This window comes from Poecile atricapillus, chromosome W (genome assembly GCF_030490865.1).
Source record: "Poecile atricapillus isolate bPoeAtr1 chromosome W, bPoeAtr1.hap1, whole genome shotgun sequence".
NCBI classification, from domain to species: domain Eukaryota; kingdom Metazoa; phylum Chordata; class Aves; order Passeriformes; family Paridae; genus Poecile; species Poecile atricapillus.
Genome location: NC_081288.1, coordinates 47,017,465 through 47,045,429, shown reverse-complemented (window position 1 = coordinate 47,045,429; position 27,965 = coordinate 47,017,465). Strand labels below are relative to the sequence as shown.

Genomic DNA, 27,965 nt, shown 5'->3' with positions numbered 1-27,965 from the left:
CTGGAAATGAAAAGGCTGAGGGGAAACTTATCAATCTGTATAAATACCTAACAGCATTGAAGGAAGCTAGAAACTCTTAGTCGTGTCCAGAAAAGGGACTAGGGGAATAGCAAATTTAATGTGAACATAATGAAAAGAATTTGTTTGTACTCTGAGGATGATTGAACAATGGAAATAGTTGCCCAGAGAACTTGTGGAGTCTCCAACCCTGAAAACACTCCAACAGGGCACAGTCCTGTACGCGAGCTGTAGAAGCCATCTGTATCTGACCCTGCTCTGAGCAGAGGTATTAGACAAGATGGTCCCTTCCAACTTTATCCTCTCTTTTCTATGATTCTGAGAAATTATTTAAGCAGAATTCTTAAAACACTTTTTACAGAAGGAAACAGTAAGAACTGATTATTGCATTTTCTAGGTTATTGCTGGGTTATGGATTCAATCTCCTGCTAATTAATTCATAGGTTTAGCAGCTGCTGAAAATGTCTACATAACTATATATTTTAAGATAAAATCACAAGGTACTTCAATAAGCAGTTTTAAAATATGTGTAGCATAAACAGAAATAAGTGATGTACAATTTTAAAACAGATTTGACACCTTTACATCAATCCTCCTCCTTCTCTGTATGTGATCCAAATGGAAGATATCTGCCTAGAGAAGATTGCATCACCTTTGTAGATATAGAGACTGTTCAAAGGCAAGCTTCCAGCATAAATTATTTGTAGTACGAACATCTTGAAACATTTCAAGCCTAACGAGAACTACCTTCAGAAAACTCTGCTACATTCACTATGAGTGAATGTGTACTGTTTGAAGCCCCAGTTTTCTTTTATGGCTGTATACAGCACCATTTTTCTGACAGTGCACTCTCAGAAAAAAAATCAGCTTTTACCCTTTACCCACCAGACAGTTCTTCCATGCCACTCTGACCATATTTCATTCTGTATGTGTCAACTACATGCACAAGTAGATGACAATCCTACTCTGCATATCAGTCTCCACATGAGATGACCAGATCTGTGCTCCTGTGGGTGACCTCTAGCATTGTTTATTTCCACTATTTCCATAGGAAAAAAATATGTTCAACAGAAATTAAACAGAAGAGAGAGTCTTCTCAAAAAACTGAGCTATGAAATTGGTTTGGGGCTGGCAAATTGGCCCCACATCATATCAGCATTATTGCTAGCTATGTTGTATCAGGTCACCACCATACTAACCTGATGTTAAACATCAAGGTCAAGTATTCAGAAAGGCATAAGATGAGCTCCAAGCCTCTACCTGCCTCCCTATATGCTTTCTGAAGGGCAGGAAGGATGGGAAGATAGGCCAGCAGTTCAGATTCTTTTGAAGGACATTTGGGGCTGAATGCAGTTAATCTAACTAAAGTTAGCTTAAGGTACTCGAATTTACTGGATTGAGGACTGGGTGAGCCTGGATTGACCTATGAAGAAGGGAGCACAGACAGGACTTCCAGGGTCAATTCTGAAAAGCTAGTAAAACCTCTCTTTGATAGTGGCTATTAACTATAGAAGGAGACTAAAACAAATATGCTTTTAGTCTGCACATTTCAGAGAGGGGTATAAAGCTGCAAAAGATGATTATGCATTTTGAAACTATACATGTTGTATTTAGTTGAGAGCAGGAATAGTTCAAGGAGTGTGTAAGACAGCTGTTACTAAAAAAAAATAATTGTTTTAATACTTGAGCATTATCTTAGCATACAATCTATTCCAAACAGTGTGACAATGGAGAGACCTTGGTGCCCTGTACTATGGTATTTGCAAGATATGGGTATCTGTAAAATACATATAAGACACTAATACAATAAATAATGAGCAATATTTGAAAACTTGCTCTTTTAACATTGTTTTAGAAATAGATGAACAGTTAGGATGCTGCTTTTCACACAGCATCTTTCATGTGCTCTGTGGGAATATCTGCTCAAGTACAGAAGAACGAAAACAACCAACATTTCTCACCTCTCATATAGACTAGATAATACAGAATTCAGACTGGTCTGTGTTTTTCATTACACTCGATATGTTTACAAGTCAGATGAAAGCAATACTTGCTCAAATGACCTCCTTTCTACTGTTTGGAAGATTTATGAAATGCAATATAGAACAGCAACAATAGTCAATCATAGGTGGCAGACTGCCCTTTTATTAGGCATACTGAAGCCAATTAATCTAAGCAAGCTTTCTCTCTTTACCTCCTGGAGGCAAGTATGCTTAGAATGCATTTAAAAATTCTGCAGCAATAAATAAAGGTGCTGAAACTATTCATTTGAACTTTGAAAAATTATTTACGGGCACTTGAGATGCCAAGAATTAACATTCTACATCCTCTGCTGGGCAATATAATTTGATTAGATCCAAGACTTAAAAGATAAAGTTCTAAAACGAAGTCTTGTGGTACTGCCATCATCAGGAGTAGCAGGGGAAGATAAAGGAATGCTTGTGAAAGGAGGTAAAAGTGGTAGGAACACTGTTTCTACTGTAGCAGTAGGAACCTGCCCTAACAGAGTAAAGTAAGCTGGGTTAATCACAAGTCTTCAAATAACGTTGCAAATGAAGGTGGTTACTGAACCAGGAACACAGAAGTAATCAGTTACTTGAATTTATTTCCAGATGTCAGATTATCTGTTATTTATATGAGACACCAAAGGCCATTTGAGGTGAAAAGCAAGTCCATAATAATCTTATTAATTATGAAACATCAAAACCCAAGATGTCTTAATTCATGTTCTAATTTTTGCAGTCCATGTGGTTCTAATTAGAATTGCTGTAATATATTCTCTTGGGAAGCCTTTAAGAAGAGTGAGTAACGTTTTAGTGGCAGTTTTCTCTTTCAGGGCACAAACTTAAATTCTCCTTTATTCTTGGATTACTTCAAACATCCTCCATGGATTATCTTCATTGTAAATTAAATTATAATCTTACCAGTTTCACAGCTGGGTCCAGTGAAGCCTTGTGGACAGGCACACACATTGGAAGCAATACAGGCTCCTCCATTCCTACACCCGTCTTTGCAAAATGCTGCAAAATGCAAAATCACAGTATGTGGGTAAGAGGGTCACACTCAGCAATCCCGCAGGTGAACGCAGTCTCTGCTAGCAGGCTGGCACAGAGCGCCGTCCGTGCAGCGTGGAGTGCAGAGACTGCCTTCTCCTAAGGACAGAGGTCACAAAGAGATGGTTTATGGCCCCCCTGCCTCACTGCCAGATGGGCTGACAAAGCTACAGGAGGAGATTAGAGTAAATCATCTGAAGACAACAGCTCCCATATGTGCTCCTTCCCATGCACTGGGAAGCAGTGAAAGACAACATCTTCCCTTGGAACAGACTCTTCCTAGGGCAGTGCTGGTCTGCTCTGCTGCCCAAAGGCCTGAATATTACAGGCACAACTGAGTATTAAATTGTCTGGCTACCTCAGTTCTTTACTAAGTAATTTAATAGAAACAGTAAAAATACTAATTTTATCTCATGGCATTCTGAAGAACTTCAAAACTTTTAGCATTTACAGTTTAAAGTCAATCCTTAGGTTTGTTCTTTGGCATGCCATGCTTATATATTTTGGTGTAGTATTCTCCAGAAGAGTTTGCTTTAAAGAGCTGCTTTTTTGGATCAAGAAATGCAAACACCTCTGATTGAAAACACAGTAGCTGTTAGTTGCTCTGATTGCGTCTGCAATATGGAACTGGAAATTCTCTGGCCAGAAGAAACTGTAGGTGAAACTAGACAGATGGAAGTTACAACCAACACAAAGAGTTACTTCGGGGCACTGGTCTGGCCCTGCACTAGTAACCAGCCAGAGGTGCCAGGCTTTGGTTTGCAGCTGCTCTGTGTAACAGCACCACTGATGAGGCCTTATGGCTCATCTGAGAGAAAACTGTTACAGATTTGAGCTATCCAGCTCTCAGTTTTGAGACACCAGCCTTTGGTGTAAGACCACTGCCATTGAAACATCTAAGCTTCCTGCCCCAGGGGTGCATGGTGCACAGGACAGCAGCCGGAAGCACAGTGCATGAAAAGCTGGCAAAGGCATGGGGACAAGAGGTGCATCCAGGTCCCTTTGAAGGACACCGGCATCCAAGCCAGGGCTGAAAAGAAGTGCATTTCTCAGATTTCAATGCACAGGCTCGGAGCTTTCTCCTGCTTATTGTCTTCTCAATATTGAGGAGGGAGGGCAGGGATATACTTTTCTTTCACAGTGAGGCCAGGTGCACTCTGAATTGTCAGATCTGCAGCCAGAGCTCTTACTCGGAAGAGCTGACACAGTGCTGTAGGGTTATACACCTTCTCTTTGACCCAAAGAAATCTTTTGTAGCTGACTCACCTCCAGCAGAATAATTTGGGACTACTACAAAGCACAGCACAGGAATGAGTTGTGCTCTTCTGAAAGAATATGGCCTGGGTTTAAACCTCATCAGGATAAGACTTTCTTCTTATTCCCCAGAGAGCCCAGCACAAAAGGATATATTTGCTGACACGTCTCCCTCTACTCGTGTTTGACTGGAAGTGAACCAGGCTGCCATGTTTTACAAAGAGCTTGTCTTTGGAATATATAGAAAAATTGTACTGCTAACAGGTGATGGAATAACTAGTGCTAAGACCTTAATCAGACTTATCAATTAAAGAAATTCTGGGTTGCTTAGATTTGGCAACAGACAGCAGCAGAAGGGATCTATGTGATATTACCAGTGTTATCTCTGGACCCTTAGATTCTGACATCTAAGAGATCAAGATCACCGAGGCACAACCTCAAGGAGCACTGGGAATGATGCTGCATCTGTCCCACTTCTCATGTCTGAGCTCATTCCCCTACAGCTACACTACTTTTATTTTCAAGCATTCTCAATATATATCCTGTTCTCACAGCATGAGATCTTCCAAGGATTTGGGCCCAACTACAAAGTATAATTTCTTCTGATGTGAAATGCAACAGGAATAAAAGCAGCATTGTACCTCTGGGAAAGCATCCTTTTAAGACTAGAAATTTAAGTTCTAATGTTTAGCAATGAATGAGAATGTTAGAAAACATGACACCACCTCACTTGTAGTAAAGGTTTTGTGTGCCCATGTCTACTGCTTTTCTCATTTACAACAGGACATACCAAACAATTTTTAGTTCATCCAAGTAAAACAGCAAGTCATTGACCATGGACAATGTAAATCTGACAATGTTTTCACAGACATAACTTTCCTAACTGAAGGCTTCCTTGAATGGCGTACCATATATAGCAGCTGCTGACACAAAAAATTAAACATAACTACTTTGGATTTTAGAGCCTACTATCTATGTATGCATCACCATCAAATTACTGCAAACTGCCAAATGCAAAGCCAGTGTATATGCGCCTGTGAAGATCATACAGGTGCAGAACCCAAGTGTCTAGCCCGGCATTTTGTCTGTCTCGTCCAAGGCAAATGACCAGAATTGCATCAACTATGACAGAGCATCTCATTCAGGTTTCCAGCAGCTTACCTTTGCAGATGGTACCATTTCCTGTGTAGCCCGGCTTGCAGACGCAGTTGTGCCCACCCACGGTGTTGAAACAGAGCGCGTTTTCATCACAGTTGTGCTGGTTTGTTACACATTCGTCATGCTCTAAAAAGGGAAACAAGAATGGGATGATCCTGAATTTTTAAAACCTCAACAAAATAGGAGCTTTGTATAGGTTTCCAGATTAAAAAGAGAGAAACACAGTACTATTTTCTGGCAATAGGGCTAGCTACGTGAATAAGTAACCATGGGATAGCCAAGGTATCTATTTTTATCACATACTAGTATGTGATAACTGCACTGCAGCATAATTCCACTTTCATTAACAGGGAGCCACCATCATTACGCTTTCTATGTGGGCTACAGTATTCTCATAAACATTTGCTGAAGAGCTGGCTAGCATACTGAAAATCCATATGCAACTTGTACTGTATAATTTATTCATGCAGGTTTATCTTATGAGGGATTCTTAGGGTTTCCTTCAGAAAGCTGACTAATGGTGCCAGACACATGCTCCAAACTGCAAAAGGCATGGGTAGCAGAAGGCAGGTCTTCAAAGTGCAGCCCGTGTTTTCCCTCCCTTCAGCCCATACAAAGTGCTTTATTTAGACAAAACAAATAACCTGAAAACAGAGGTCTGCCTGCTTTAAAAGGGATTTCTAGCACGGTACGTCCTAGCACCAGAGTGTGATGGATGAGACTCCTCAGTCTGGTGAGTAGGACATACAAGGAAATATCCCTTTTGGGAATAAATTAACAGACTGGAGAATGTGATTTTGTGCTGACTTGTAATGCACTACTTAATCCATAAAAAAACAAAAACAACATTGCTTAAGTATTTAAGTTACAGAACATTTTAATATTTCAGTTTGTGATTTTTAAGAAATGGTATACGGAATCTTATTTTAAGATGTCCTAAAATATCATTTCAAAATGATACATGAAAGGCTCTATTATTTTCAAAATGCAGTATCTTAGTCTGTAGGCATCAAAATAAAATGCTTTCATCTTCTGGAAATACCTTGAATTTTTGTTAAATCAACAGTATTCATCTAGTACCCACATATAATTTCAGAGCCCTGAAATTTAGATCTCAGGAAAACCAGCTGTTTGGAGAACATAAAGACATCTAATTTTAATCAGCACATGTGGACTAAGCCACATGTGAAGCTTTCATAGCTATCATTCTGCTCAGATTTTAGTGAATTCTATTAGTACAGCTTAGACCAGTTCCAGCTATTTAGCACAAGTCTTAAATCTGGAATCAGATGCTCTTTCTTCCCCCATTTTGAGGGGGAAGACTGCTCTGAATCTTCCTCCATATAAATAATGTCTGCACATATCCCACTGACTTGTCAGGAAAATTAATTTCTTAACATTTGCAAATCACTATGGAAATTTTCAGCTTGCTATTTCAATAGTGGCCATAAACTGTAGGAGTATAAAACTGGCAGAATGGCACATGACCAATCCATCAGGAGAGGTAAATTTTCCTCCAGTAATGGCAAGGACTTGTTGTTGAAAAGGGGGAAACATTCCCCTCAATGTAACTAATAAATTTTAAATGCTACACAAGTTTAGTTTTATTTTTGTGGGTTTGCTGTTGTTGAGTGTTTATTTGTTTGGTTTTTAATAACATTAACCTAACATCCCTCTTCTAAACAAGGAGTTGTGTCTCTTGTATAACTAATCATGCTCTCTTCAACCCTCACTGGATTCAGCAGAGCACAGGCTGCAGGCCTCTACCCTCCAGCACGAGATTTAATTACTTTGCTCTCAGCATGAATAACTAAAATTGTTATTGTTCACCAAATGATCCAGCCCCTCTAAAATCCACTTAACAATATTTGACTCTGACCTCCTAACAGTGAAATCTCTTATGCTAGCTGAAACAGTACTTATATGAAACCACCCTATAATAGAAAAATAAAGTAAGGGTCGTGCAAATTAGGTAAAAAAAAAAGTATAATCTATATTGTAAAAGTATCCTGGCTTTCTTATTTTATGTTAACATTATGATATTATTTAAATATTTTTTTGTTTAAAAATATTAATTATTTTGTAATTTTAAAATAGCACACAAGAATAAAATAACTATGGGAATGCATGAAATGTATTCAGCAGGCCAAAATATCCTGCAAAACCATAATCTTGGTATCTCAGGAGGAAGAGTCCCTACAGCAATACATCACACTTGTAAACTCAGCTGAAATAACTACATTTGACAAATTAACTATCATGCTCAAAGAGGAAGCACAGTCATCCATCTTATGCCTTAGGAATGCAGAAGCACTCCTGCACCTACAGCAGCTCTTAACAAGGGAAAAGAGTATGTTGGAGGGCAGCAGGTGTTTGCAGACTGCCACAATAAGAGGAAGGGCTCTATGAGTGTGGCTGGAGCAGATCTGAAAGCCCACCAAGGTTTGCAGGACCAGAGCCTTGAAGATCATTTGCATAGATATATGTCCTTCATATAAAGAGATGACTGCCACATTTGAATATGCCTTCCTAACATTTACTTTCTTGGGGGTAAGAAAACCTTATATCTTTCAAGACAGATTTTTTTCCTTAAAGCATACTATATCAATGAAATTAATTTTCCATCAGCTAAATAACAGGACTTGGATGCAAAGGTAATATGCCTGGTATCCTACTTAAGCTTTGAGGTTTCTTATCCTCCTTTAAGAAAGTTCATGGAGGATGATTCTGTAAAAACTGTATTGAAACAGCCATCACTTCTGTGGTTGTCTGCTCAAACTTCAGGTCTATTTTTATTGAAATCACATATTACTGACTCATGAAAAATTCATGGTCTGATAAATGATTCCTGGATTGAAGTTTACATGTCACTTTTAGAAGGAAAATGTTTCCGAGTAAGGAGAAGATCTGTGATTCAATTAAAGGAGGTTTTTAGATGATTGGACTGCAAAAAAATCAGAAAAAAATGGATCAGTGTGTTTTACAATCCATCTAAATTTGTTTCTCTGTATCACCTGATCTTAGCTTCAATAATACACTTAAAACCATTTAAACACAGTGTTTCTTCATATTACTTTCTACCGTGACACCTAAGAGAGCAGACAGCTTGTACTTCAGAAGTGGCTCTTTTTTGGACTGATTACATGGTTAAACTACATCTGAATACATCCTGTACATAAACCATGTCACTACATCTTCTCTTTCAGCACTTGGCACACTATCCATACCAGTTCAAAGAGACCACCAGGAACAGGTTTATCACTAGTGATAGCAAGACAGATTGTTCAGCTTTGTTAAAACAGAAATACTTATTATTAATAAAAAGGGTAGTGTTCTGTTCATAATTCTTCATTAATTCATGCTTGTCACTTTGGTTTCTTTTTTAAACAAAACACTTGGAAAAGTGTTTAAAAGAAAAAGGAGAAAATTGCAGAGCCTGAGCTGAGCAATCTTAAATACCAAATCAGAAACTGCAGAAGCAGATAGGACCATGCATTACAAAGAAGCTAAAAATACAATTTATAAAAGAATCATTAAAAGAACCTGCAATATGTTTTTTAACTTCAAAAACCAGTTTAGAAACATTATTTGACTAATTCAGAAACGTTAAAATTTTATTTCTCAAGGCCATTTATTTAAAAAAATCTTTAGAAATCATGTGACACGTTTGATGAATGTTCCATACTTATTTCACTGCATACCATAATGAATATAGGAACAAGCCAGCTACAATAGTATTACAGATGCAAAGAAAAAAAATATTTTTCCAGAGAAATTTTAGTGATTTACCAACCTGAACTTGCATAAACATCTTGTACAAAGACCAACTGCATTGGTTTCAATGATGAATTCTAAAGCTTTATTATCTAACATATCTGAAATACATTTTGCACTGTCCAGGACTCATGTGTCAGGCTCAACAGTGTTAAAATTAATAATATCTCTGTTCTGGGAATCAAATGAAGCTTTAAATACTCTGCTTATATTGACTAAACTATCTCTGAAATGAGATCCTTCTAAACAGAGAAAAAATTTTAACTCCAAAATTCCCTATTGCCTCATAGTAATAACAACAGTAACAGTAAGTGCTCATGAATGTCTCATTAAGTAGTTCTTACAACACAGACAACTTCAAAAGGCAGAAATTATGTGATGATGCAACTGATTTACTTTTGCATATTTGTGTGTGCAAATACATTGTATACACAGACAAAAATATATATATATACATACATATCTATATATAGAGGCACATACAGTAAAAATCAAGAATTCTATTTTATTCTGATTTATTTTGAAATACTATTTCAGAATATTCCATATTGATTGATGGAGAAAAACTTTACTTCAGAAGGGTATCTAGGGTGAAGTATTGCATCCTACAAAGTGAGACTGACAAACTGAAACTGTCACAAAGTGAGGTGACAAACTGATCAGGACCCACTAGATGCTGTGATTCATCTCAATGCAATGACAGCTGGGGACATGTCTTACCAAATTTGTTATCTGTGCAGAGATTTTTGCTGAACTTAGTAAAATTTAACATGTTGTCCACAAGGTGTGGCACCTGTCTCCTCATCTGCACTATACAACATCAACCCCTAGCCTTCCTACCATGTATGTTATGATTAAAAATAAATGTCTGTATAGCATTTCCTACATGCATACTGCAAGCCTTCCCAATACTTGCTTTGTGTATCCAAGTTCTGCAGAGGTCTAAAAAAAATAAATAATCATAATCCAATCCAATAGCAATGATGACTGAGTTGCATCCCTTGCTTAGGGATGAATAATATGCCAGCAGTTTTCCTGAACCATCCACTAACAACACTGGAAAATAAGAGCTGAGGTAATCTTTAAGATGCAGAAATGCATGTAAGTTCCCAAAAATATAAATAGAATACATCCCTGCAACTGTAATCTTGTAACACCATGCAACAGATATTCATTGCTGAGTGAAGAACTTGTGAACCCAGAATAAATAAAAATCATTTAAACAAAGAGAATATATTAGGTATTTTCCCTTTTTCCACATTCAAGAATTGAAATTACTTTCGCCTTCTGTCTCCTTCTCATTGACTTGGTATAGAACTACAGAACAATGATGACCAGCTGGCCATCTGATGTGGCAGTGACAACAGATAAGATTTACTTGAATTATCAATAGCCAACACACTTAAATGCCCACTTGCAGCTTATCTTAATTACAAGGGGATTTTCCCCCACCTATAGTTCATGTACGAGACAAAAATTAGTAGCAATTATATGTGTAATATGGAAGACTTACTCCATCAGGATCATTTGAGAAGTGGCAGATGGTTAATCTCTTTAAGACTTCATATTAACTCATTTAAACTCTAATTGGCAGAGTTAATTTAAATCACAGTATATGCACACTCTTTTTAAAGAGCAAATGCTGTAAATTTATTGAACTATTTGCTGGAAAGTGTCCAAAGAAGGGCACTGAAACTGATAAAGGGACCAGAGAACAAATCTTATGAGGAGTGTCTGAGGGAACTGGGATTGTTTAGCCTGAAGGAGGCCCAGAAGGACCTTCTCTACAACCACCTGTCAGGAGATTGTACATAGGTGAGGGCTCAGTCTTGTCTCCAAAGCAGCAGGACAAGAGAAGTTGCCCTCAAGTTGTGCTTGGAGATTTAGATTGAATACTACAAAAATATTCTTCACTGTAAAGGCTGTCAAGCACTGGAATAGGCTGCCCAAGTGTTTGAGTAACCATCCCTGGAGGCACCTAAAGACGTATATGTGGCACTTAGGGACACAGTTCAGTGGTGGATTTGCCAGTGCTGGCTTGGACTTAAAGGCCTTTTCCAACCTACAGAAGTCTATGATTTTATATTTTCCATACATTTATGTTAAAATTTTTGATTGGTGTTCCTCAATTCATTTTTTTCTATATATATTCCTTAATTTAAAAAATTGAACCTGTGTTTTAATTACTCATAGAGTTACCATCACATAGTTTACCCTTAGTTAATGCTTGAGTCATTAATGATTAATGACCATTAGCAGCTTCAGTTCAAAGCCGGGGACACCAAAAGCCAGGTCTACAAGAGCATTTCCTGCTAATCCTGTTACTTAACTGATTTTTATATTCATCCACTCCCATATATCCATGCTGTTCTTGGTCCTCAATTTCTAATTCCTTCTTCAGTGCAGCCATAATGACAATTTCTGTAGAGCAGCTGCTTGTTCCCTCCCCAAGCAGGATCAGGGAGAGAATTGGAAGGGCAGAAGCCAGAAAACTCATTGTTTGAGATAAAGACAGTTTAATAGAGAAAGCAAAGGCTGCACATGTAAGCAAAGCAAAACCAGGGGTTAATTCCCTGCTTTGCAATGGCAGGCAGGTGCTCAGCCAGCTCCAGAAGAGCAGAGCCCCATCACATGTAATGGTTACTGGGGAAGACAAACCCCATCACTCCAAATGTTCCCCTCTCCCTCCTCCTTCCCCACACTGTATCCACTGAGCATGATGTCACACGGTCTGGAATCTCCCTGTGGTCAGTTTGGGTCACCTGTCCTGGCTGTGTCTCCTCCAAACCCCCCAGGCACCCCCAGTCTCCTCCCCAGAGTGGCAGTTCAAAGAGCAGGAAGGGCCTTGGCTCTGTGTAAGCCCTGCTCAGCAATAACAAAAACATCTCTATATTATCAACCCTGAGTTTAGCATAAATCTAAAACATAGCCCCACACCAGCTACTATAAAGAAAATTAGCTCAGCCCCAGCTGAACCCAGCACATCTATATTCAGAACTTTCCTACTTTTTTCTTTTAATTATGTATAAAATAAAAATAGCTCTGGCATGCACATGGTTCTAGTCTCAAGGTCTGTTTTAGAGATCATCCTGCTTTATGAGATGCTGTTTCTGTTGGCAATTGCTTAGTCCATTGTTGTTCTTCAGGGCAAACAGCTCTCATTAACTCATCCAGATCTCTTTTCTCTCTTCCAGCTATTAGCTTATTTACTTATTCTATATTTGGTGTTAACATAGTAAAAAAGGGAAAATAAGGCAACTGTAAGGAAACCTTAGGAAGAAAATCCCCTTGGGGATACACGTGAAATCCAGTGTTCCTTTTCATATCCATATGAAAATTTAAAAAAAGCTCCAGAACTGCATCCTAGTTATACTACTAAGAAAATATAAAAAGCAATCTATATTACTGGCAGTTACTGATGTGGGATTAAAAGTAACTGAAAAAACAACAGACTTTCATCTGAAGAAAATTATTTTGCACACCAAAGCCTACAAGAAGTGTATACTATTTTTCCTATCCTTTGACTTTGAGACTTTTTTCTTTGCAAAAATCTCTTTTCTTTACTTTTTGGTTATTCCTGTTCTGGATTTTCCTCCTAGACTTATGGAATACATGACTCCTAGTTTTAAGTCCTTTTGAATTCTCCATTAGTAATTCCAAATTCTATAGCTCTAATAATGAATTGTATGGCTCTAAACAAGATAAACTCTCATCTAGGACTCAACTTGAAAAGGTTAACACAACTTAAATGCTGACCAGTCCACATTTTGTGTGAGATCTGCACACCAAGAAGTCTGTGCCAAGATCTCTTGCAACACTGGGAAGACAAAGATATACTAAGTAATTTCAGACAAAAAAAACCAAGCTGATGGATAAAATACATATTTTGTGGCAGACCTATGCTTATTTCCTCTATCTTCTGTAGCTCTTGATCAAATCACTTAGACTTTGATAAAACCCACCTAAGATTCTTCTTCCTCAAAATGTGTTTTGTAATTTCCAATTTCATGGAATAATACATATTTTTACAAAATACACTCCTCTAATGGAGGTTTCTATTGCAATATTAATCAGTGTTACTCCATGTAACATCCTGTGAATTTTTATACTTTTTAACCAGTGAGGCAGAGTAAATATATTGAAGAATATTTTGCCCGACAGCTAACGTTAAAAAAGATTTAATTTCTCTCCACTTTCTTTCAACATCTGCCATTTTCTATATTCCATCTTGAACAGAAAAGTTTAGAGAAGGATTTTCTAAAGCATTTAGCAGAGACTCAACTGCTTCCCCTAAAGGAACGTCTGTAACTCCCACTGATTACAATGGCAGGACTGTAGCATAAATGAAAAATGATTTTGAAAATCCCACCTTAAGAGATTTCAGTCTAGACCTTGACAAGGACCTTGTCACCCACTTCTTTTTTGCCTTAATTCAAAATGATATCTTAATATCTTTTACCAGAGACATTTTAAAATAATGTTTCTATCTTTTAAAAGGTATTTCATTGTGTACACTTCCTAGACTTTCTCCACAAATTAATCTATTTTTTTCTCTTTTTTTTTCTTTAGCCAGATGCTCTACTTATTTCTAGATAAATCTTAATTTCAACTTTAATTGCATACAAAACCTCCCAGACATTTATAGATAAACTGAAGCTTTCAAAATCTTCTGTTATGTGGTTGAAAGTGATAACAATAGCAAATTCTGCATCTCTCATGGTGCTCCCTACCTTATTGCTAGTAGAACAACCAGACTAAAGCTGCAAATACAATTTCCTCAGCCAATGGAAAAATGTTTATTTTAGTTCTTCTAATTCCAAACCTTTTTATTTACTGCTTCCTTACTAAAAGGCTCCAAGTTATAACAAGTCTGCCACTAGTAATAGGTACCTGTTGGATGTTTGGCCTCCCTCCCACACATATTCGTGTTACACAAATAAAAGCTGTAAAGCAACCTGACTGCTGTTGAGGCTGCTAACTTGCTGCCTGTTCTCATATTTCATTAGTAGCAATGAACAGATTACCCACATGCCCAGAAGGCTCCATAAAAGTGCCCACCTCTGAACACTTTCTCAGCACAAAGTTAACAGAAGGTGGATATGCACAAAGTGGTAGAAAGAAAGAAAGAAAGGTGTCTCAGCAATCAAAACTGCCAGAGAACAGTAATGTTCTCAAAACCCTCTAGAAACAGCTGGTGCTGCTTTATTCTTTTTGACCAGGGATTGTCAACACCTTTCAGGGGTTTCTGGAAAGTCAGTTACCACATTACAGCACCATTACCTAAGTCAGCACTTGCCTGGCAAAGAAAATGAGAGGCACCACAGTGGTGGATGAAATGCTGCTGTTGCTTTGATCCTGCTTTTGTCTACAGGAATCTGGAGCAACTTGCCTATACCAGAAATGTTAGGAAACAAATGGGCTTTTTTTCTTTCTTCTCATGCAGCAGAGACATTCCTAATGCATGAAGTAGTTCCTCTCATTTTCCTGGCAGTGGTGTGACCAAGACATTCAGATCACTCACTGTATATCAAGGACAGCACTATTTTTGGTAATATAAGATGCTCTAGCTCTCTAGGGAGAGGAGGCCTTCTTTAAGTGTTGTTCACCTGATTTTTAAGAGAGTTCTCTACTAGGAGATGGGGACAAAATTACACTTCATTGGTGGTAAGGTAGAGCAATACTGCTGCTTTTCCCTTTAGTCAGCCTTGATGCCATCTCCAGTGATACACCAAATTTTCCCTAGCATACATCCCCTGCAATAGTTTACAAAGGCACACCAAAACAGCACAGAAAACACATCCTTGGTGAACACTGCAGGCCAGCTGCCTTCCCTGGAAACAAAAGCCCTTGAGAATGGGGGAATGGTACAGCCAGTCTTCATCACTGTGCAGTACCAGGGAGGAGCTAACACACACACCCAGCCTTGAAAGCCATGAAAGTGCTCCTGGCTGCTGCAGTTCAGATAGAGTCCCTGATGCCAGAAGATAACCTGCAGAGCTGTCTGAAGTGATTCTAACAATAAGCTGCACAGCACAGTAAAGGAGATGCAATGAAATGTGCTCTCGCCTTCCTTCCCCCACCTCTGTAATGGTATGGAACTTGACACTGGCTAGTTTGTTTCAGGGTAGATTTTCCAGACCACACCACGTTTTCATTGCCACAGCTCAAATGCTAGTGTCTATCAAGCTTACAAATAACTATTTCTGTACTTACATGCATCATAAAATCATTAAGATTGGAATAAGCTTTAAGATAGCTATGTGTATTTTATATTGATAAATAAATATTTGCATAGGCACATCTTAGCAAAATTTACATATCTGAAAAATTCTGCCGTCAAATTTGCTGTCTTGTATAAGAACACCATGACTTGTTCTAATAAGCAGAACCAAAGATATGAAGTCTACATTATTGTTCAGGTCCCAAAAAGTTAAAATATTAATTTAGAATCAATGCAGTTAAGAAGAAAGTAAACATTGACCAGATATTCCATTTTGCTACTATTACTATCATACCAGAATGCCTTCACCTCTGTAACCCTACTTCCTTCACAAGCCTGCTCTTTGGAAAAGTCAGGATTTAAGCAGAGATTCTGTGAACAACTCTGAAGCACTTCAAACTAAGATGAAGCCCATCCTATGGAAGATATATTAAGGTACACACAGGGTATTCAAAGCAGACTATAGTATCTGTTCAAACTACCACCACCACCAAACTTTATTTACTCTTCAAGCATTAAAATGATGCAGGCAGAATTTAAGTTCATCCAGTTTCACCTTCTGAAGTGTTAGGAACAAGGCAACAAACTTTTCTTTACAAGTATTTGCACTCTCCAAAATTTTGAAAACACTTGAACAAATTAGAACAGATAGTCTTGATGAATCCTCACCTTTCTAGAAATCAATCTTATCTTGAGTAAGACTGGCCATTTACCCCCACTTTGAGCAGCATGAAACCTTTAGCTTTGTTTCTTTAAATGTATTGTCATTAAAAGACTCTACTACAGGTTTCCAAATCCGAAACATCAAAGTTAACACTGTGTGACAGCTGCTGTGTTCCAAACTCATCACATTTACTGGTCTGTAACAGGGTAAATGACACAATTACCTGCTGTAATTACTGTTGCTGACAATATATTTTTCCTGGTGATTGGTCTGTGTGACTCAGAGCTGCTTATCTTTGTCAGTCCAGCCCAAATTTCCATTTCCATGTGACTTGGACATTAACTTACAAAGTATTTACAAATTAGTTCCAATATCTGCCAAGGCAGATACTTAGGATAGTTTCATCTTTTATTGCATGTTTAAGCAGTCGACCACTCTAATATTATTTTGCATTAGAAAATAACTATTAATTATTAAATTCTGTGCCCCATTCAAATTAAATGCACCTTTATTAGCATTGGGAGACACTTCAAACAGGTGAATATAATGAAGGAATAAAATCTAAATAAATAAGAACATTGAGCATTTTAAAAAAATATCATTCTTAAAGCAAAATTAATTTTAAAAAAAAGATAAAACATTTTGACACTTAATTCTAATTGTTTTCTTATGACAATTTTAAAGAACAGCTACAGAAGACAGCAGTGACTCGATTTTAAGTGGTGTGAGTTATGGTGTAATCAAGCTAGCTCACTGCATGTGTTTTCCCTGGAATACCTTTTACTTTAAAAATATGAAATAGATACAATTCTTTGCACCATTTCTCCAAATAATACGTTTTAGAGGATGTGAAAAGACTGCAGCATATAGCAGAAAGAAGCAGATACTCTCTTTTTGAGATAATTTGGAAGCTTGTCAGAATGAAAAAATACTCCCACAAAAACTCCTACTAACCATTTAGGTAGAGCAGCTTCCTCTTTTATTGCTAAGCTTGTTGATAGAGCTCTTGGTCCTTGATAGAAACAATGATATATTCAAAGTGGTTTTTTGTTATTTGATGAGGTGGGGTGTATGTCCATTTTTGCCCAACTGACTACAGGAAAAGTACATAATTTCAAGAAGGTAAATTGATATAATTTCTGAAATAATTTTGATTTTCAGTTTTCTAGTATAGTCTTCAAGATGCCACAAACCCACTAGAGTTTTCTTAAAAATAAACCTAGATAAAACAATTCTGTGAGTTCTGTGTACTGATAATGTCCTCAGGAAAAATATCAAGTGTCTTTTGTAGACTCAGTACTTTCAGAAACATTACCTCACACAATGCAACTTCACTAACAAAAGTGAAATTTCACCCAAACCCCCTAGGATTATACTGTACACCAGCACAACATAGACACCAATGCTTCCCTTTGTATCAATATGACTTTATGATTTCACCGGTCTTCCTTGGGGCATTAGCAGATCACAACCCTAAGCATGGCCAACATATTATCTCAGTAGGTAATATTTGTTTCTTGTTGATCTGCTCCTTTTGACTGCTGTAGAGAGGTTTTGCCAAAGACTCTGCTGCCTTTACTCATTTACATGAGCTGGGAAACACTGACAGAGCAAATTCAGGAACTGAAACTAGTTTTATACAAAATTAGGAGGGCAGCAGAAGTGAGTTTAACTTACACATTGTGCACTTGTGCATGACCAACCACAGCCTGGCTGCACAATCAGTGTGAATCAGAAGTTACATGCAAAGCTAAAAATATAAGCCCTTCTTTGGGACTAGACATAGGAACACAGACACTGGGTGAGTCAGTGAAGTGGAAAAATCCAGTATGTTTACTTTGTGCATTTCAAGGTAGATCAGCATAATTCTGTGTGCAAATAAGGACTAGGAAGGATGCAACTCCTGCTCTGGTCAAGGGGTCTGTACCACAAGAAAGCAGTTTGGTACGGTGAAGTACCAAATAGTTTGGTATGGTTTTGTTAGTTGAGAATCATCAGTCCAAAAGACTGACAAAAGGTAGCAATATTGATAGGGAACTATTGCAGAGACAAACTGTCAAAGAAGATGACATACTAAATTGCAATGACTGACAGTATAAAACAGGAGTTAAGGAAATAGTCTTGCATTATCATAAAGAAGATTAATCTCTCATAAACATTTCATGAAAAAGAAAGGACACTTTCAAGTTGTTTCAGGAGTCAGTGATTATAAGATACACCATGTGGCATGCAGTAGGAAAAAAATTGTAAAGAATTAAAGGTTTTCATGCCCACAGATTGTCTGAACAGAAATAATTCAGAAATTCCTATCTATCCAAACAGGAATCTTCCATTTTCATTCAAATAAAAAACTTGCAACTATAATATTGAAAGAAAAGGCTTCTGAAGCCCTGGACAATATTGAAAAGTAGTATATCTCCCCTTACCAGTCTTGGAAATTAGCTTTCTTACCTCCTGTCTTTTCTAAAAACTGTGTTGTCTTAGTTTAGAAATGTTTTTCAACATTAGAATGCCAAAAGACACATAAAAGATATCCATATACTGACAGCAGTACCCTTAAACCCCAGCTAAATGGTATCATGGCTATAGACAACTTGTGTTACTGTGAATGTGTAGAAAACCACTTCCAAATAGATTTCAATATAGCACATATATCACATAACCTTAAATAACTCCAATGTTCCTTTTTTAAAAACTGTCTTCCTTCATGCAAGTCTCTCAATGACCTTGGCTGGAGTCCCTCTGAGAACAGGCAACACTCTCCCGGCATGAGGCAATCACCAGCTGGCTCAGACATGATAGATGTGAGCTATCCAACTTCCCTCACTTCTGGCTCACTGAGTGAGACAGCAGCAGATTCCCATCTCCTGAGCCAGGAAGATCCTTATGACTTCAAACAAACTGTCCTCAAGGCTGCCTACTGTGTTTCCTGATCTTTGCAGTCTATCTGTCACAGCCTGTGATCATCCTCAGAAGGACAGGCCAGGGGAGGTCCAGCTGTGAAGGGATGTCAATGAATCAAGGTCTGGGGTTGGATCTGCTAATCCTATCGTGATCATTGCCTTGAATAAATAGACAGCTGAGTTGGGTCCAGCTGAATTCTTGACCCCTGTTGATTAGATTGTGAGCTTAGATGAAGAGATGTGCACTGGGGTGTCTTAATTGCAAACTAAATGCCACCTCCTGCGTCAACATCAGTAAAATTCTAACATAAAGAGCCAATGGAATTACCTTAGGAATTAATAATTAATTTAGTGCTGTATGATTTGTCAGATTTTCTATTTTTACAATATACTGTGTTAATTTTGCTATACTCCTACATCTCTACTTTCCAATCATATTGTAGACAGCACATAACTGCACTGTAGAAGCTAGTGAGGGATGCTGGATGATTGAAAAGCTGTAGAGGGCTTCAGAACACCAAGAAACAGGAGTTACACTGGATGTCTGTCATAATATTGTGATATAAATACCAAGCAATGGTTAATGCTTGGAAACATTGTAATTTCAAATTTTTTACATTAAAAAAAAGGTTTCGGTCTTTTCTGAGTTAGTTGTAAGCTGAGTATATTCTCAAGTTGATATCTGGAACTCCTTTAATATATTGAAAAATTCCTCATTGCACAAAGAATTCAAAATATATTCCTTGTAGAACAAAATAATCAATTCTGATGTCTGTTTCTGCAGAATGATAAATATTAAACAGAATACAGAAACTGTAGAAATGCAAAGTAGAGATTGCTTTTGATACAATACCTTTAACTAACCTTTGCTTCCAAGGCCAATAGGGAATCCATGCTATATGCTATGCAGTGATACATAAATAAGCACTAACACGCACACACACATATCAGATATATATATATTTAGTAAAATAATTATTTCTGTAAAAGAATTAAACATTTAGTACTGAAAATCATACATTCCCATCTTTGTCAAGGGAATACATTTTCTGTTTAACAACTCAAATCATGTTCTACCAAGGACCCTTTAAAAATGTGTTGGATTTTGATCAGCTGAGAAATCCATCCTGCTATAATTGCACAGTTGTCATGAACTGGGTCAGTAACCAAGGAGAAAATGGGACCTAAAAAGTATCCTCTAGGAAAAAAAAGTTCTCATTCCAAGTTGAAACAGACTCCAAACTACGTTGCCAAGGATAACCTGATCCAATCCAAATAAAGCATAATTGAGTTCAGTTGTATAAGATACAGAAGATATATAAAAATTACTTGTGTTGTTATCTTAGTAATGTGGTCGCATAGCAACAAGCTCAGTCTGAGCGATCACTCCTTTATTAGCTTTGTGAATTATCGTACCACCAGAAAGTGGATATTGGAGAGAATTTATCCTCAAAGAAGATTGAGAGCTTCGTGTAGGCTGACATACTATAAAGCAGAATGGAAACTGGGCCAAGTAATAGAAACCAAGATCAAATAGGCTTTGAGTTAAAAATGTTCCGTGCACACAAGCTGACTTCTACAGTGCTCATTAATAATAGCGAACCTGGCAGTATAGCTGGACAGCATCGCCCCTGAGGAGCTTGCATTGCTCTGTGCATTACTTCTAACATAACTGGGGTGGGGGTGTAGCCAAAATCAGAGATGCAGAGACAGATGGTTCATTTGCCCACATCATTATATTCTCTGGTGGTTTGCTGACTAAAACATTTCCTTACTCAAGCCGTGGTACGTCACTACAGTGATGTTACAACCAGCCCCTGTCAGCATTCTTGTTTATTGCTCTGTCCCTTGCACCATACTGAGCAATTATTCTGCTTTTATTTAAGCACCATCAATGAACTCAGCTCCTCTATACACTGCAGAACTTGAGGAAGACTTGAATGCTGTTGAATTAATCAAAAATAAGTCAAGAGAAATAAACAGGAAGAAATTAGCTTTTTTATTGTTATCATGTCTCACATTATGACATTTTCATGTAGCCAAGTTGGGACACTATAAGCCTATGACTCTGAGGCAACACTCTATTATTTTTAACTTCTTTGCACCAGTGAAAGGTAAAGGGCATATAGCAGGGCTGAATAAAGTTGCTTCTCAAGGCCATATTTAGTCACTTATTAAAATGTGGTCTCATTTACCAATGTACTAAGCACTATCAGTCCTTCATCAGGATGATTTGCGGATACACTTGTGTGTGAAAAAGCAGGCAAATTTTATGCTTTAATTAACTGAAGACAAGCATGCAGCTTTAAACAGAAGATAGATGACTTCATTCAACCCTGGATTACATCAGTCTTACAGTAGATTTTGTCCATGGAAACTCAGAAAACTACATTACTCTTAAAAGAGGCTAGTGTTGGTGCTAAAACAGAGCACACATGCCTCACATGTAAGCTAGATTTTATTTCTCATTTTAAATACATAAAAATATTCCTTTTCATATGTGTGGGATCTTAAATGTTCAGTTGGAAAAGAAAAACGAACTAGTAATACATGATATTGGAAAATACCCACACTTCACAGCTAGCTGAAATCCTACCAATTTACACTGGTAAACCATTTTCCAACCCACATCAGAACCCAGAAATGAACTTTTCCCGGACATGTGAATTGGTCTGTGCTCTAGGGAATAAAGATGGATTTTACCTTCAGCATTCTCACAAGAAATCCAACAAAACTTTTTCTCAAATATCCCTGCCATTAAACATCACTTCTACTGCACAGTATAGAAAAAAGTACGTGATTTCTCAGACTGTTTATGTCCCAAACAATTGATGGATTTATAAGTCAAAAATAAACCAATGAAATCTGAACAGAAGCCCAGAGGCAGATGCACTTTTATGAACTTGAGTTTCTAGATGCCAAGAGGAATCATTTTTCCAAAGTGTGCCAGAGTACTATGTTAATAAAAAACCCATGTGACAGGGACTGTATTTCCTCTCAAAAATAAATGTAGCTTCCAAGAAATAGAGAATAATAACTGGGCAAAAAGCTAAAGTCCTGATAATCTGGGCACCTGAATTAGAAATGGTATGAGCTGGAATTCCAACGAAATTGTAGGTCCTAACAACTGGTATTTTAAAATACTTCTAGATACCAGACTGCTGGTTCCCAAAGTGGAGGCATCTGCACTTGGGGGATAAGATTGGGCTGCATTTGCACTGCAAAGACTGCACCTCTGTTTTTTCATAAGCACCCTCAGAAGAGTTATATTTCAAACAAAGTATTAATGATGGAAAAGAAAGCCCAATCTTTGGGAAAAAAAAAAAAAAGGCGCAAAATACAAAATGAAAAGGGATCTTCTTAAGCAGGGACATCACTAGTGGCATTAGCTGAAAACCAAGCAGATGTGTAGGTTGTTTATAAGTCACAGATAGCTAGAAGAATAGAGCCAAACAGGAGAGCTTAGGAAAGTCAGTTTTGATTGCTGTGGTCAAAGCAAATGTAAAATGAATCCAAATGATGTAGCCAGCTGGAAAACATTACTGGCTGCATGGGGAAAACGGCAGAAAGGTGGACAAAAGAGTATCAGATGCGTGAGAGCTGAATGGGCTAAGCATGTCAATCAGTTCTTCTATGCATTATGTCGAGGTGAACTTTTCCAGTCATCCCACAGGATCATTAGAGAGTAAAGAATATGGGTCAGACTTGAAAAATCAATGTCAAGAGGTACTGGCCACTTATCTGCAGGCTGGTACTTTCCCCTACATTTTCCTTTTATATTGAAACCTCCCAAGTAATTATTAATTAGTATTGCTGTTATCATAATCCCTACTTTACACACATTCATCATCGTTATGCAGCTAAATATGTAGTTTTCCTCTTAAATCTTTTCCATACGTCAAATCAATCTCCCCAGACTCTTAATTATTTTAATGTTGATCTTGGAATTCCTTCCAATTTGCAACAGATTTGTGATTTAATTTGATTTGCAAAATACGCAGACCTGCCAGTATTCCCAAGAATTAACATTTCAGGTGTCACTCAACTTAGTATGACCATGTTTCTCAGTAATTTATGTGAAAACTATTATTAGACTTCAGTTTACTGTGAGAGGCTATCTCAGAAAAAAAAATTAAATTATGCTGAATGTATTGACACCATTTTCAGAAAAATGTTGTTAGGAAAATCAGAAAGGCACATGAGCTGGGGCAGAGGAGGAGGGAAGTCCAGCTGGATACAGCTAGTTATTGCCTGGTGAGTTCAACATAGTCCTCATTGCTTTGAGTAGGTTTTTCCATATGACCAAGTCAAAAAGGCCAAAGACCAAAGCTGTGGGCTTTGAGCAACCTCATCTAGTGGAAACTGTCCCTTCCCATGGCAAAAGGGTGGAATTAAATGGTCTTCAAAGTCACTTCCAACCTAAACCATTCTGTGAATCTGCGATTCTAAAGAACTACTTCATCTCTTCTATTTTGACTCTGAAGAAAAAAAACCAAAAGTACCCAACACAGTGATGAGATGTTATATAAAAATCCTTCACCATTTTCTTCAGAAAACCCAGGAGCACAACCATGAATGGTACCAGGCACAATAATGGCCTTACAGACTTAAAATCTCCACTTGGTTTGCCAAATCCTTTGGCTTCTAAGTTACTGTTTTCTAAAAGTAGTGGCAAAAAATCAGCATGACCTGGCTAAAGTGGAAATGAAAAGAAAATAAAAAATAATCTGAAATGCATTGACAAAAACAGTTATGAAAAAATTTTCTATGGTCTGCAGACACTTAAAACGTATGTCAGCATCCAGCTCCACATGTGGCAGTGGTCCCACACAGCTCAGATGGACATCATTGTTAATGTGGCCAGAGCATGCTTGGAAGCAGTAGTCCACAATTTGCAACATGCCTCGTGTGCTTTTAATAATTAATCAGTTAGGAATTCACGTGTATTTTCTGCCAAAGTATAGCACAATTGTAAAGTCTCACTGGTGTCTGGGTACAAAGCTGTAGATTACTCATTTATCTCAAAAAAAACCCAAAACCAAACCCTAGCAAACCACAAACAGAAAAAAAAAACACCAGAAATATGTAATACACAATTTCCTAACCCCCAGACGGCAGAATATACAAACATTAATTCAAAGATTCTGACTTATATACTAATACTTCATATTTCCTTCTTTCAGTCAGTCACTTACCATCTTGTCCACACCACACACACAGGGAGAACTGAATATACTGTCCTAAGGTATTCCTGGGAGCACCCACACCTGCCCGTGCAGTACCACCAAATGTGAAACATGAGACAGGGAGGAAGTCTCTAAGAGGATAACATCAGCTGCATTACCTCCCCCACATCATATCAGCAACTCCAAACCACAGGAGAGGCAAAGCACACCACCAGCACTTCCATCAGACCTATTTCCCCCTTTTATGCCAAATAGCAAAAAATAAATAAAAGGTGGCCCGTGATTTTGCACAGAAACAGAGCCTTAAAAGTCATCTAGGGCTCAGAAAATCCATTCCTTTATATCAGGGAATACACCTTCCTCTGCCTTAATACGGTCTATGGAGGATGCACAAAGTCTCCCAGGGACTTGTATCTCTTGTTCAATTCTTGTTGGGTTACTCAGACAGGTGAGTGGTCCCTATGCAGAAAACTAAAGACAATTGTTGAGACTAAACATGATTAACCATTCGCTGTTGCTGCTATGAACTGTTCATTATTAGAGCCAAGTGTGAAAAAGATATTTCATCTCTCGTTTCCTAACTGCTCCCATAATAAATTGTGGAGGAAAGGACATCCACCATGTTGCTTAGGGCAATGCTATCTGCTGCGAATTACAAAGCAGCCTGAGAGACTGGAGGTGACACTGGACTCTTCCTTGTTTCCAGAAGCAAAACTTTCATTTTTTAAAGCCAAGAAAACAGCCTGTGCACTTCTGTAATCCCATGCAAAGTAAAGACGTGAATGTTATTATTTCAGAAAATAATTAAAGCATTCTGATTTGATCCAAGCTAACAGTGATGGTGCAGCAGCATACTAGTGCACATATAAAACTACCCTAGCAGAGACTCATACCATTATCTACCTTCCTTCCCCTGGCACATCATTACATTCCAGGTTCTGGAAAGCAAAGTGGAAGGGGAATGAGACAATATCATTGTAGGATACCAAAGCATGGTAGCCCAGGGCATATTTTCATGCCTTTAATTTGCAGTTTGTGCATCCATTTGGCATATGGAAGTCATCTCTCCTTCTCATAGCTACGATTGATTTCTGAACATAAAAATCAGTCATGAACAACAGATTTCTGTGCAAATATGGTTGTGACTAACTCAGTCTAACCCTGAGAATCTTGGTTCCAATATGAATACAAATAACAATTTCTCAAATTGATGCCTTCATTACATCCTTTGTTGTGAAAATAAAAATGTAATTCAGATATATTGTAAAACTTATAATAAACATGCCAGGACAAAAGCAACTGGAGCTGTTTTGGAAGCAGCTATAGGCCATCTAAATCAGTCTTTTGTGTGCACGACTCTGACAGAGATAGATAGCACAGATTTCTTTTCAAATGTCTCGTGCAGGAGAAAAACTCTTCAATGTCACTGATTTTATGGCTCTTTTCTATTTTGATCAATGACTGCTAAATTATATGTATGTTCATGGGATGGAACAATAAGGTATGTTAGTCTGCCAGCAAGTTGTGGACATCACTTACATCATAATCTGTCTAATCAAGGTTCACATATAATCTTTCAACATCTTCCTGGATTTCAGCTATCCTGTGCAAACAATGACATATTAATACCAAGCTACAGAACATTTTTTTCCTGCTTAGTAATATTCCAGAGGATGTGCTACCAGAGCTTCCTCTCCAGTTTACAGTGTCAGCTATTTTGTGCACAACTACAATTCCATAAACAGATTAAATTACAAGAAACATTACATTACAAGAAGCATTACAAGAAATTGTGACCTGAAATACATTTTAAAAATTTAACACTTAGTAACACAAAGGGTCAATTGTTGCTTGTCTGCCCTATTCTTTTAATTCCTGAGCTGGATTAAGAAACAGCCTCCTCCTCAGTTTCCTTGATACTTCAGCTGGCAAGTTAAACCCAGAATTGCCAATATGGCAAATAGAGACGTGCTAAGAACTTTAAACTCTGCAGAGGGAAAAAGAGGGTTGAATGACTACATTTTTTGCAGATATTGACAAAATTCCAAGTGCACTGAACTCTGTATGTGAGTACTGAGAGATCTGGACAGAAGTGCATATTATACACCCCACCAACATAGTCCTGGATACATATTAATTAATGAACCAGTGTCTCCACTGGAGATGCTCACAAAATAGTTGTGGAACTAGAAAAAATAATGCAGTTTTTTTGTGACATATACAATTTATGGTATTAGGTTGCCATTCACTGAAATTCTGTTATCCAGCAGGGACTGAATCCTCATGGTTGCCTGTATACAAAATTCACTAAGATGTAACTCCAGAAAAACTCCAGGTCCCAAATAATAGTAAGTGGCATTGCTCATACATACAAAGTCTTTAACATGCATACACTGCATGACTTACAGTTCAGATGGCCTAGCAGGTCTTAAAATTTTAAATCTTACAAAACTTTTTCATCTAATTCCCTTTTTTTAGCACTGACTTTTCTCCGCTTGATCAAGACAAAGGTGGAAAAGAAATAGTTCATTTTGTCACCCAGCAGGCTGATTTCACAGGAAACTATGATTTACAAATGTGGAACCACATTCAGCTTGGAGTGTGAGATCTAAAATGGATTTCCAACACCTTTTACAGAAGTCTGACTGTCTAAAGCTCTTAACTACTCTGTATTTCATAACAGTATGTTTCAGCAAGTATGAAGAATGCAATGTGAGGAGTCTCAAGAACTACCTTTATTATATTTATAGGCACCCAGTGCCCCTGCAAAGTTGGTGATGGTTTACCATTTGCAAAGTTCAATCAGAACAGCAAGCTAAGGGAAGCCAAGCAGAAAAAGTATCACACGGATTTAGATACAGTCAGTCCTAAAATAATCCTAATATTCACACTCAGGTGGTAGTGAAACAATTTCTTTACTCAACAGAGAGTGTGAAAAATGTAAGAGAATGATCAGAAACATATTGGTTGCTTCAGAAAGGACCTGCTGTGGGCAGGCTTTATAACGTGGGCCTTCAAGAAGTGGATTTACTGCAGTAAAACAGTGCTTGCCAATGTATGAGAGGAATGACAATACAGGCAAGACAGTATTCACAAAAATCACATGTATATGATTTGAATTCCATGTCCCTGAGGGTTGTGCATGGTCAGCCAAGGAAAAGCATGCCAGTTCATGAAGAAGCTGTTTCTGTATCAAGACATATAATTTATGTTAAAAATGCCAAGATGCAATGGACAGAACAAAATTAGAAACGAACTTCACAATGCTACCTTCACATTTCAAATACTCTCATACATTTATAGCCAGTTTCTGTTAGATAATATGAATGAAAGAAAGCTTTACTGAAAAAATGTAGCCTTTTATAGAAAAAGCTAATTTTTTACCCTGTGCACACAAAATAGGGATACTACTTTGTTCACCGAGTAAATATGCCTCATCATTGATTCATATTTTATTTATCCAGGAAAAAATACAGAAATGCTTAGAGTCAGCCTGGGCCTGATACCAAAGGCTGTTTTTAGCATTCCATAACCCTAAATTACCTTGCAATAAAAGAAGAGTAGAAGACAAAGTCACTATGAACCAAACACATCCACTGGCAGTAGAGCAAAAAGGGAAGATACAGATGCAAGCCTGACCATGCTGTCCAGTGGTTCAAGGCAACTGGAACTGCTGCCCTCTGAACTTGGGAGAACTGAGCCTGGAGAGTTCAGAATGACACAGCCACTCTTAAT

At 37.7% G+C, this 27,965-nt stretch overlaps 1 protein-coding gene across 1 annotated transcript in view; it reads right to left on the bottom strand.

The window, feature by feature from the left end:
• Positions 1 to 27,965, bottom strand: part of LOC131592270 (protein NEL) — a 138,176-nt gene that overhangs the window by 36,195 nt on the left and 74,016 nt on the right. The window contains exons 14-15 of the mRNA XM_058863675.1: positions 5,487 to 5,609; positions 2,943 to 3,038 (exon numbers count right to left, since the gene is read on the bottom strand). Of these exons, the coding sequence (XP_058719658.1) occupies positions 2,943 to 3,038; positions 5,487 to 5,609 (219 nt within the window). The remainder of the gene's footprint in view (positions 1 to 2,942; positions 3,039 to 5,486; positions 5,610 to 27,965) is intronic.